Source organism: Electrophorus electricus, chromosome 22 (assembly GCF_041902795.1).
Source record: "Electrophorus electricus isolate QZ-2024a chromosome 22, ASM4190279v1, whole genome shotgun sequence".
In the NCBI taxonomy this organism is placed as follows: Eukaryota; Metazoa; Chordata; class Actinopteri; order Gymnotiformes; family Gymnotidae; genus Electrophorus; species Electrophorus electricus.
Genome location: NC_137518.1, coordinates 7021009 through 7033807, shown reverse-complemented (window position 1 = coordinate 7033807; position 12799 = coordinate 7021009). Strand labels below are relative to the sequence as shown.

Below are 12799 nucleotides of genomic sequence, written 5' to 3'. Positions count from 1 at the left end.
TAATATGCATGAGTATAGTTATACATATGCATAATTTTTCAATTTTGTATCAGTGATTTCCTGATGCATCTAATCTATTCATTTCCATATGTATGCCCAGTCCTCAGTAAAATGTTTGAGGGTACAGTAGAAACAAGCAGGTGTTCACACATCAGCACAGCATTCCTTAGGCAGACAGGCAAAAAAAGAAGTTAATTCACACATACCAACCCCAACCCAAAGAGCAAGAGAAATATTAATACTTTCTTAAAATATAGAAGGCATCCATAAGGCAGTCAAAGTATTCTGATATTACAATTCAACATTGTTCATATTTTAGGACACATCTTAATTTTGTTAAAATTTCTGTCTTTCTTGCAACATTTTCAAGCATACAAAATACAAGAAAGAGGTTTTGAACTGCATGATCAGTTTAAGGCAGGAAATGTGTGTGAATTTGGTTTTCGTTGGGGTTTCACTTTGCCTACATGGTGCTTCCAAATGTTTCAAATTTCTATTTCTTGTTACCTCCAGATATATTTTTTTCTGGGATGGCTGTTTTCTATTATTTTGGAATGGCTATTTTCTTTCTTTATTTCTGCACGTGCGTGTGTGCGTGCGTGCGTGTGTGTGTGTAATGAGGGGTGGGTTAGAGGTAATGTGGCTATTTTTCTAAACCAAACTCTTTTCGGAAAGAATAAAAAATTGAATAACAATTCAAATACAGTTGTTGATGCAAGTGTTACGGGTTGTACACTACCAATACTCAATTTCTGCATCAAATAAACGATCGGATTAATTTTCTTTGAGTACCCGAGGAAGAGGGCGTAATATTGTGTTCAAAACACGACAGAATTTCGTACAAATCCCCAAGCTCCTCTCCCTTCATAAGGAAGCTCTGTATCGCTAGAAGGCAAAAGACTCAAGATTGCAGCGTGAACTTGAAAGAATGGAGGGGGGAAGTAATGCTACAAGAAATGACTCCGACTGCCAACAAATCGATTTACCTTTCACACACAGGTTTTTGCCAACGGTGTACATACTTGTCTTCGCAATCGGATTTTCAGCAAATGTGCTTGGACTGAAATCGGTCTACAATGGCTGGAAGAAACTTGGAAATATTAACGTTTTTATTTTAAACCTCGGTATTGCAGACTTCCTATATGTTTTCACGTTGCCGTTTCTGGTCACGTATTACGCCGCGAACAGCACGTGGATTTTTGGGCAAACGTTTTGCAAAATAACACGATTCTGCTTCAATTTGAATCTTTATGGCAGCATCGGTTTCCTCACATGCATAAGCATATACAGATACCTAGGCATAGTCCATACTATGAAAGTGATGGGAAAAATAAATACCAGGATGTCTGCGATTATAAGCGCACTTGTGTGGATCTTGGTTTTCATACAGATTCTGCCGGACATGTTCTTTGACAAGTCCAAGCAAAATTCATCGGACGAATGTTTCGATACTACAACAGACCAGTGGATAACCGATTACCTGTCATATAGCTTAGGGTGGACTTTCACCGGATTTGTTGTTCCCCTCCTCATCATTTTGCTATGTTACGGCCACATAGTTGTTGTCCTATCTACAAAAACGAATGTCAACGCTCTGTTGAAGCAACGCTGCTTAAAACTGGTAATTATGCTGACAATTTTGTTTTCGATTTGTTTTATCCCTTACCACATTTTCAGAAATTTAAATTTAAAGACGAGGATTCTAAAGATGCAGGGGACTTGTCACGAGAGCTTTGATAACATCTACGTCGCTCATCAAGTGAGTAGAGGCCTTGTCTGCATGAACAGTGCAATTAATCCTTTGATATATCTTGTTGGAAACGACGAGTTCCTAATGCGAATTCAAAACATGAACAAACAAGCCTGGACATCCTTATTACAAATCATAGGGATTGTTATCTACCGTAACCCACAGGAGATGGATTCTGACACTCGACTGGAAATACGAAGCGGTGTGGAGAATCAGCAGTGCTGATGTCACTGCAAAATTTGCAGCAGGTTTACTTCTCGTGCATTAGCAAGTTTAAACAAAATGTGACCGGCTCCTTCTGCAAACATCTTGCAAATACCATCGTCATGTACTCATTTATTACAGACACGTAATACCAAAGACCTTATGAGAGACTTTTCATAACAAACCTTCTCTACAAATTAGTTATGTATTGTGGTAACTGGCCTAATAACAATTCAAACACAAGCGTTCATGCAAGTGTTATCGGATCAATTTTCTTTGAGTATCCAAGGAAAAGAGGGTACTTTTATGTTCAAAATACGACAGAATTTCTTAGCAATGCCCAAGCTCATCTCCCTTCATAAGGAAGCTCTGTATCGCTAGAAGGTAAAAGATTCAAAATTACAGGGTGAACTTGAAGAATGGAGGAGGAAGGAATGCTACAAGAAATGGCTCCGACTACCAAAAAATCGATTTACCTTTCACACACAAGTTTTTGCCAAAGGTGTACTTACTTGTCTTCGTAATTGGATTTAGTGACATTAAGCAAAGAACGTGGAAACAATCATCAGGACAACATCTTAGCTGATTAGTCGTTAAAGTGAGTATATGAAAAGACAACCAGTTTTTAAAAATATTTTTCTTTGGTTCTTTGAATGTTGGTCTTCTTTCTTGCTGTATTTTGAAACAACTTTGGATCAAGGTAAAGCAGCAGAGGAGAGGGTGAAGAGAGGTTACCATAACATCTATTACTATAACTTCACTCACTGGCATATATTCCCACAAAGTCTTAATTATTCACTGGTAGTAAGATTCAGTGGTTTCATTTTCGAGGGTGGGGAGGCCTGATTGCAATGAGTGTATGAACTAGTCTATCCACTAGACTGCCACACTTCACTGCAGTGACGTGTCTGTATGGCCTGAGACTTGCAGTGAGTGAATATATGCGCAGCCACCCATCTAGACTCCAAGATGTAAATTGTCCAGTGGGGGTATCCTTAATATTCATGATCTGGGATTATTGTTTTTATGCATGTAGTGAGTTTTTGGTTTTCCCCTCACAGCACCTGTCCTGGTCCCAATCACAAGCATATTAATGTTACTCACCTGTTCCTTGTTTTCTTTGTCACTGTTTAAGTCCACAGATTCCTTACATCTGCACTGTACATTGTCAGATGACTGAACTTCTGCTCTTCCTCAGTGCAAGCCTGCACCCTAAACTATTTCTGTTTTCTTTTTACCACTGCATTGCAGCTTGTTCTTTTGTGTCATTTAAAACATGGAGAATAAAGACTCTTTTGCTTTATCTTCACCTCTCACTTCCTCTGTGCTGCCAGCGTCACATCGGTACATTAATGGTCCTTGGTTTTGCTTTTCAATTTCCTTATTTTTTTACCATTCCAAAATAATGTATCTGAAAATAGGTGTATAGATTTTTGCAAACAAAACAAAGTGCTGCAGAAAGTGTTCAAATGTGTCATCATGTAGGAGTAATTCAACACTGTTTTTGGACCACTGCATGGTACATGGGAGCAAAAAAGTTATGCAGTTAAAGGTGTTGGTGTTACTGGGTAATCACCCCAGTGTCACCACTCCATCAGGACTCAAACATACAGTTGTCATCTGCCCAGGCTCATTTCTCTCAGCTGTCTGCACTGTCTTGACCAAAGCTCCACTCATCTTGGTCTACTTTCTTAACAGTAAAGATGGGAATATTAAAAGGGCTACAATACAGGGAATGAGAATAATTGATTTTCTTCAAGCTTTTCACTTAAGTTAAGTTTTGATAAAACTTCATACAGGTACAGCACCATATGTTATAGTAAATTTGTCATATGTACAGGACAACTAGGCGTTTAAGCAAGTTTGACAAATAAGGCTTCCGTAATGGCATCTTGGTGTGCCAACAGGTATGATTTGTTGAAGACAAGTCAGAGCAAGTTGCACGCGTGGGTAGGCAAAACAAAAAGTAACCAGTGGTTGTTGTTGCTCATGGAACATTCCCTGGGAGTTAGGTATAACTTTCATTTATAGAATTAAGCAAATTAAGTTACATTTATCTCACTAAAAAGGAAGAAAAAAGCAGAACTGAAAAACTCTACTTTGACATAGCCATACTGAATATAATCATGCCTTCATTGTAGCAAAATCACTATACTTATCAGCTCTAATCTAAAAACATAAAAACAATCCAAGAGTCCTATTTAATACTGTATCAAAACTAACTAGGAATCATGCTGAAATTGAATCCTTAATCCCACAGGAATGCAGCAGTAATAGATGTATGAAGTTTTTTTTTTAATGACAAAATAGAAAACATAAAAGAAAAAATTACTTGTGCTTTCTTAGACTATGTTCATTCTAAATGTTTATCTGAGCTAATCAGTCAGCTGCCAAAATGTGTTTGCAGTCTTTTCCCAAATCTGTCTTGAGGAGCTAATTTCTCTGATGAATTCTTTCAAACCCTCCTCATGTGTACTTGATTCAGTCCCACCTTGTTTACTCAAAGAATTACTGTGTAATGGTATAGAACCTTTGCTCACAATAATGAACTCTTCTGTGGATTAACTCCCAGTTAAATTTTGGATCGATTTTAAGATTCTTCTGTTGACATCTAAAGCGCTATATACATATAATGGTCTCCCCCACAGGAGTGAAATCATTGCATATAACCCACCTCATCTACTGTGCTCTCAAAATGCAGGTTTTCTGGTAGTCCCTAAAATTAGTAAGACTACAGCCAGAGGTAGAGCCTTCTGCTATAAAGCCCCTCAAGTATGGAACAACCTTCCAGGTTCAAGCCAAGACTCAGACACACTCCCAATTTTTAAATCTTGGCTTAAGTCTCTTATTTTCTCAAGCTTTCTGTTAGCCTTCTGCATATAAAGGTGAAGTGCCTGGAGCACCTCGTCATAGAGTTTTCTGGTAATGTGAGATATTGATGTTGTCGTCCAGCCATCTCATGTGTTCACTCAAGTTTGATGACCTGCATAGAATGCAATATCTTAGTGAGCCCGCAGGACAGTGGTCACCCTCATGCCCTCGCTTTTAGTTGTGCTGCTATAGATAATCCTGCTACAGCCAAATGATAATTATTGGCTCATGCACTGTATATGGACTGTTCGTGTGATGACCCTCAGGAGTAAATGATGCTCCACATCTACCATGAAGTGGCTACTTGGAGTAAAAATATCATAATAAAGTATGGACTAGTACTAGCTGGGTCACCCAATGGAGCATAGGTTCTCTCTTGAGTCTTGGTCCTTCCAAGGTTTCTTTCTAATCCCCGTCTAGGGAGTTATCCCCTGCCTCTGTTACACTCGGTTTGCTCATTAGGGATATGGACCCTGTTCTCTGTGAGGTCATAAGCAAATAATTGTTGTCTATGGGCATATTACAGCAAAATCACTATTACGGTTAATGAGAAACTTGGATATCCCCTCTGTAGATGGAATAATTCTATACTTCAGATGGCAAAATGCTCGCGTACCTTCGACATCATAGTTCACAAACTTTGAAAGATTCTATATAAACTAGTCTGCTACAGAATTTTCAGTTTGTGTTAATGGTATCAGGAAATGTACATATATACATATATAAGTTTGCTGCTCAAACTTCAGAAATTGCATTTTAAATACATTTACATATTTTTCAGAATTCTTTTATGACCTATTTTAGTCAACAAACATTTTAAATCCTAAAATGTTAGCTTGTGCTTAAAAACATATTTCTAAAGTGAACATTTCTGCATTTTACACTACTGTGCAATGGTACTGCTTATTTAACAAAATCAAAAGTTCTTGAAAAGTCTGGCTCAAAGGAACACTAAAAAGGCAAAATGTAAAAATGGTGTTAGAACAGAGATTCCCCCAATTTGGCAATGAAGAAGAGCCTGTATTGATCCTAATGAAAGGAGATAGATGAGACAGGGGAGTTATAACCTCCAGTCCTTGATGCTCACCAGCAGTCACCACGAGATAGAAAAGGTAGCATAACATTTGCATTTACATAAATTCCCAAAGTGTATATCTTTCCCATGAAAGTGATGGGGGAGAGACATTTTTATGACAATATCCTTTTTAATCAACCCATGACACATTTGAAGTAAAAATAGCATTGGACTATGATGCTTTGATGTACATTGCTGTTGCACTCTTTGATGTACTTTATTGTTGTACTCTTGTTCTTTGATCAAGAAAAATCTATTAACCCTATGATTTAATAAGAACTGCCTTTGCAGATCCGTATCTCCTTCTTGCTGATAAACAATAACGTAATTGTGATCTAGTGTTTCACTACTTTTCTATGGAAGATTACATCTAGATTTTTCTGATTTATTTAGAAACTAACATGATATGGAATTTTCCAGCTTCTGCTAGTAGGCCTGTTGAAAGAATGTACATTTGTGTCATCAGTCCTGGCTAGAGCTCTAAGACTATTATTCAATTAATGGTTGATTAAATGGATCATTTGCCAAAGTAAAAATACTGCAATCAGTGTTATCTTAATCCTTAATCCTTAATCACTATTCATCCAATTTAGTGCATCGTATCTTTAAAGTGTGTTAGAGCAGTCTAAAAGTGAACTATTTTATAAAGTAATTTTTAAATCACGCATCCTTCTTGGATTAGTGAGGAGTTTAAAAAGAATATAATATGCAGTTATGGTCATATCTTATGACAGTTTCCTTAACAGTTTTTGGCGGGTTCTGTTATGTACACTAGATTATTTCTGAAGCATGAATGCCATCATATTTAAAAAATGGTGACGTATAGTAAGGAAGTATACAATCAGACACAGTCCATTTCAAAAAGGCACTATATAAATGACCAACTGAGAATCTCATGCCAAGTAACACACACAAATTTTTAAATTTAAGATTTATTTATTTAGTCTATCTTTTGGTTCATCTTCTGTATATAAAGGTGTAGAGCCTGTGGTCCATGAATCCGTGGTCATAGAGTTTTCTGGTAATCAGAGTGGTGACACCTTCGTCCAGCCATGCGTTCCATAAGGTTTGTAACAATGATGGAATGCCATGTCTCAGAGAGCCCTTAGGACTGTGGCTCCAGGAGCACTGTATAATGGCTGATCCTGTGCTCTGAACCCATCTCACAAAGAACCTGGCATGTGTGAAGAGAAAGATTTCATTGTACTGTACAAGTGTATATGTGTTTTATGACAAAGACATTCCATCTGGCCTAGATCTTAATCTTAAAATAGAAACTAAACAGATGCTGCCATGTCAGAAACAGCCCACCCACCCTAGACCCGCTGGAGTAACTGAGGCTTCTACATGTACAATGAAGTGGCTCTTTGGACTTAAAGTAATGTAATAAAGTATGGACTGGTTACTAGCTGGACTGTGCAATGGAGAATCAATTCCTTCCTTAGAATTAATTCTTTCTTAGTCCTTCCAAAGTTTCTTCCTTAATTCTGCTCAGGGAATTATTCCTTGCCACTGATGCCTCCAGATTGCTCATTAGGAATCTTGACCCATTCATTTGTAAAGCTGCTTTGTGACAACAGGACTACTATAAGAATATCTGAGTCCCAGTGAATTAGCCTATTATCCAACAGATGGCAGTCTTAGGCAACAATTGCACTGGAACTACTTGGTAGTTTCAGTTTCACAGTTTCATAGTTCAGATAAATCTTTATGTTTCAAAGAGCGATGAAGTAAAAGAGCAAAGACGTGACAAAATGATCTTTTCGGCATCTTCTTATTACAAATGCATACATACAACCCCACAGAAGCTGTAAATTCCACATAGTACTGCATAAAATATGTTATTGGATGTCAGCTGATAATTTGTCATCCATATTTCGCAAAAAATAGACAGACTGATAGGTATGGTCACTGTGTGGCCACTGTTGACACATTTATACTGTATGAGCCTCATCTTGAAAGTCTCATCACTCAATTATTATTTTAAGTCACGAGAGTGAAACAATATCAGTGACACCACAAGTAGTGCTCAAACCTAAGGCTATGTACTAATCTAAGGATGGTCCATTCTGCTGACACACACTCTAACACTTCTAAGTGGCATTATTGATTTCATGTGATAGGGTCTATTTTTGTAAGCTGGATGAGGCTAATAGTGGAATCACACTTCTATCCCAGGGCCTCACCCCTGGTGTGCGAAGATAAAACATGAACCCACCAAGGAACAGGGTGTACACATTCTAGGGTCCTTCACTGGAGTCCTTCTGTCCTTCTCAAGATCTTGTCAACTGAGCTGTCTTGGCATAAACCCTCTGAAGGCTTTACGAATTTGTTCAGTTTTGTTTTGTTTTTTAAAAGGTGTTTTTCAATAAATATTTTATGGCTTCATAAGGGAGACCATAGACCTATCATATATGTGATTCTTGTTTCTGTTGTCATCTGAACTGCTATCAACGGAACTATCCCCATTAGGTCAAAAGAAAAAGCCACAACACAGAATCTAACCAGTTTATCACTCACTGTGTCCTAGTGTACTGCTCTGCCCATTGACTGATTTACAACTGTGTTATGACTGGGTGTGTTTCATATTACTTGGCTTACACAGACATTTTGGACTCTTTCCATTTGTTCTGATATCAAGGCTATGCATGTATGCATTCATAAATATATAGTTCCTCATATCCTCATAGTTCAGTTCTAATAATACATGATAAGCATAAACCATGCTTGTTACAATGGATCTCTCTCAAGATAGATGCAAGTATCTTACAGCAGTTACAGGAGCTATTCCAGTCGGCCATAACATTAAAACCACCTGCCTAATATTGTGTAGATCCCCTGTTACTGCCAAAAGAGCTCTGACTTGTCAAGCTATGAACTCCAAAAGATCTCAGAACATGTTCTGTGGTGTCTGGAACCATCACAGTATATTTGTTATGTCCTGTAAGTTTTAAGGGGGAGCTCCATGAAGCAAAACTGATTTTTCCAGTACATCCCACAGATGCTTGATCTAGGGAATTTGGAGGCGAAGTAAACACCTTGAACTCTTTGTTATGTTCCTCAAATCATTCCTGAACAATTTTTGCAGTGTAGCAGGGTGCATTATTCCACTGAAAGAGGCCACTGCCATTAGAGAGTACATTAGAGAGCCCTTTTGGCAGTGTAGAGAAGTCAGCATTGATACTCTGACCAGTCTGCAGCTACTTAACCTGACATACAGCATGTTTTGCTTACACGTTTGTATAACAGCAGCATAAACTGTTTCATTAATTTGTGCTACAGTAACTCCTCTGCAGGAAAGGACCAGACAGGCTGGCCTTCACTCCCAATATGTCAGGGAACGCACATGACCCTGTCACCAGTTCCCCAGTTTTACTTCCTTGGACCACTTTTGGTTACTAACCACTGCATACCACGAACACCACAAACGACGTGCGTTTTTTTAGATTGTCTGAACCAACTGTTTAACCATCACGATTTGGCCCTTCACAAAGTTCTTCAGATCTTTACGCTTGCACATTTTTCCAGCTTCCAACACAGCAACTTCAAAATCTGACTGTTTACTTATTCGACAACTTGAGAAAGTAATTGAAAAGCCTTTAAATATAAATTTAAAAGCCTTATACACACACGCGCGCACACACACACACACACACACACACACACACACACACACACAAACAGAGCTCTATATTTGCAACAGCACTGCCTTAGAGAGAGAGAGAGAGAGAGAGAGAGAGAGAGAGAGAGAGAGAGAAGGTTTGCAAAGAAACAGGACATTTTGAAGCCCTGTGAAATTAAATCCAAAAATGAAATGGCATTTTCCTCTGCCACTCATTGCTCAGCTTCAGCTTGGTGCATAGCCAGAGGGGTGGGAGCCAGTGAGAACTTCTGGGACAGTGGCTAGAGCCTGCCTGGCTGGTTGGTGAAACCTAAGATAGCCGATCATTTGTTTTATAAATGTAACATTCTCAAATTCTCTATCTGGAAGGGAGGGAAGTTTCAAATACAATGATGCTTGTGCTTGGGGGTGGGTGTTGTGTGCATGTGTGCATGCATGTGTATGTGCATGTGCTTGTGTGTGTGTGTGTGTGTGTGTGTGTGTGTGTGTGTGTGTGTGTGTGTGTGTGTGTGTGTGTGTGTGTGCGCGTATGTGAGTGTGTGTGAGACACACACTCACATGCGTGCGTGCGCACACACACACTGTCTCAGAGAGACAGATTACAGTTCCATGAGGAAGGGTGTAGTGGGTGGGTGAGGGTAACATAACCTCTTTGAAGATTACACAACTGCTGTATGTCATGTGATGTGACTTGAATGAATGGTCTAAGAGGCATTAAAACACTATAGCTTTTGCAGCACAAAATGCATACAAACAGAAAGTTATGCTTTAAATGCATTATTTCATTTTATTGCTACTCCCACAATATATCTATATGCAATACATCTGAAGCTCATTAACTAAACACAACTGTTCATTGTTTTCGACAAGGTGACTCCTGAGGAGCATGTCTCACCACTTCGAGTTTACTACCCTGGCTTAAGAAAGCATAAGAAAATGGATAGCTTATTCGGCATACAGTGCATCTATGGGTCAGGCAGCTGGTATGGAGGCAGGTGTGTGCCAACTCATTTATCAACGGGTCTGTGGGAGGGCTGGTCAGATTACAGAGGTTTCCAGGCCGCGACAATGGCCAGGTCTAAAAATATCCATCCGGCCAGAGGGTTTTCCACTTGCCTTCTTGTCGGGCTTCTGTAGCAAATGCTTGTATGCTCAAGCATGCACACATCAAGCAGGCATGCACATTTGAAAAGGCTGTTAAAGCGAAGACCCAAACATACAAGCCTGTGAGGTCATAAGTACATGGCATCCACAATAAAATACAGCAACAACAGTACATGATCTGTACTAATATACACCCACATAAATCAAGACTGATTAAGCAAATTACAGCCGGGAACACGATGTGCTTCCAAAAATATAAATAAAGGATTATCAACACTTATACACAGACATAAACACATGGTTGTCATCCACAAACATTCGCACCAAAATCTATATATAATTAATCTATTTGCATTAATATGTGAGTTACATCTAAGGATGCTGGATGAACACCTCTTTTTAACTTAAAATCATACTGACTACTGCTGGCCATTTTAGATTTGGATAGGGAATCATATTCAACATAGCATTAACACAATAATGGTAGTGGCATGGGTGTGAGAGCTTTTACAAATTTATCAGCTTCAGCTGTGTTGCTGATGTATCGAGCTTCAGCCAAAAACGAACATCCAAAAGTAATTGACCTGAAAACCTCAGTGACTGAGTAAGAGTGGAAAAAGACATTTGCCTGATACATTTATCCAAAGCATCTTATAGTTAGGACTGAATACAACTTGAGCAATTGCAGGTTAAGCACCTTGCTCAGGTTCCCTATAGTAGTAACTTGACATTAATAAGGCTTAAACTGGCAACCTTCTGGCTAGGAGGTGAATGCCTTAACCACTGAGCTACCACTGTCCCAACAACACATGTGACGGGAGAGAAAGCAGCAAACACCCATCTGAATAAGTGAGTAAGTCTGAATAAGAATGGAAGACAAAAATATAGGGCTAATATGAGATGGGAAAGAAAGCAGCAAGCTCGAACGTGTGATCACTTATGGGGGAAACCTTAGTGAGGCTAACATTTCCAGCAGGACATGAATGGCATTTGGATTGCAAATCACATGTGACATGCATGTTAAATTTAGGCCTCTGAGCATGCAACCTTCTCTGACTAGCATGCCGCTGGACACAGCTCTTTGAACTCCAGAGTACTGTATGGCAGGAAGGTTTCAACTGTCTGGGATGCTCTGGCCACCATGATTACAAATTTGCTGTATAAGAAGGTGTTGTGTTGGGTTGCTGTGTGTACATGAAAAATGTTGCATGTTATGACTGCATTTTGTATGTTTTCTGGACCCAAGCTGATCTGGAGATATGGTCTACATTCTGTCATTGAACATGAGCTTAGGTACACAATAGCTACAGAACTGTAAAGGAAAAAAGAAAACTCTTCATTCAATCACTGATAGACATTTCAGACTGATATTGAACCATAAAAATAATTAATTTAAAGAAATACAACCTGTATGGAAGATGGAGAATATAATATAAAACAGCATGGAATATGGAGAATATAATTACAGAGATCTGCAGAGAAGGACAGCCACTGTATACAAAGCTAAAGCAATTTTTTTCTCTTTAAAATGGGCATTTTTAGACATTTTGAAGTAGTCTCTATAGAAGACATATTTGGAGACCTATTTGCAATCCAGAGGAGAAAGTGTGGTTAGAAAGTTTAGTCTATACTGACAACTATAGAACGTGATCTCTCATGGCTAAAACAAAAGCATCTAATAACATCTGAGTCACATGCATTGGGAATACCATTCTTGTTGCTGGCAGTAGAGTAAGAAACGTGCCTAAAACAGAGGTTTGTCAAGTCATCAAATAATATATTCCCACCATGCTATGAAAACTAACCGTTGTCTTCTCTTTCCCCACTATTGCAGTTACCATCTAAGGCAGAAATTATTTTTTGGGGATTATGTGCCTCAATTCCTAAGATGTTCGACTATTCTGGGACATGACATGCATGCAGGGAAGAACTGGAGAGTGTCAAGAACTTGGGGTCCCTAGAGTTATGGCACCCTTACACATTTCTAAATGTGTCCTGTGCCACACAGTGCATACAGAACAAGACAATAATGCAACCATAAATACCAGCAAAAGGATCAGCAAGTAATACAAGATAATTAAACAATCGCTATGAGTACAATAAAAGATGTAGTTATTGAAGTTAAACTCTATACTACAAAAAATAGAATTCACAGTATATTTTATATTGTATA

At 38.6% G+C, this 12799-nt stretch overlaps 1 protein-coding gene across 1 annotated transcript; it reads left to right on the top strand.

Annotated features, from left to right (window-relative positions):
• The first annotated feature begins 851 nt into the window (after positions 1–851).
• si:dkey-78k11.9 (P2Y purinoceptor 1) lies at positions 852–3239 on the top strand. Its single transcript, XM_081705323.1, has 2 exons — positions 852–2552; positions 3090–3239. The coding sequence occupies exon 1, from the start codon at positions 929–931 to the stop codon at positions 1973–1975; it is 1047 nt and encodes a 348-aa protein (XP_081561449.1). The 5' UTR covers positions 852–928; the 3' UTR covers positions 1976–2552; positions 3090–3239.
• Positions 3240–12799: the final 9560 nt, after the last annotated feature.

Excerpts from the sequence above, each read along its gene's own strand:
- si:dkey-78k11.9 (XM_081705323.1), top strand. The coding sequence starts at position 929 with ATGGAGGGGGGAAGTAATGCTACAAGAAATGACTCCGACTGCCAACAA.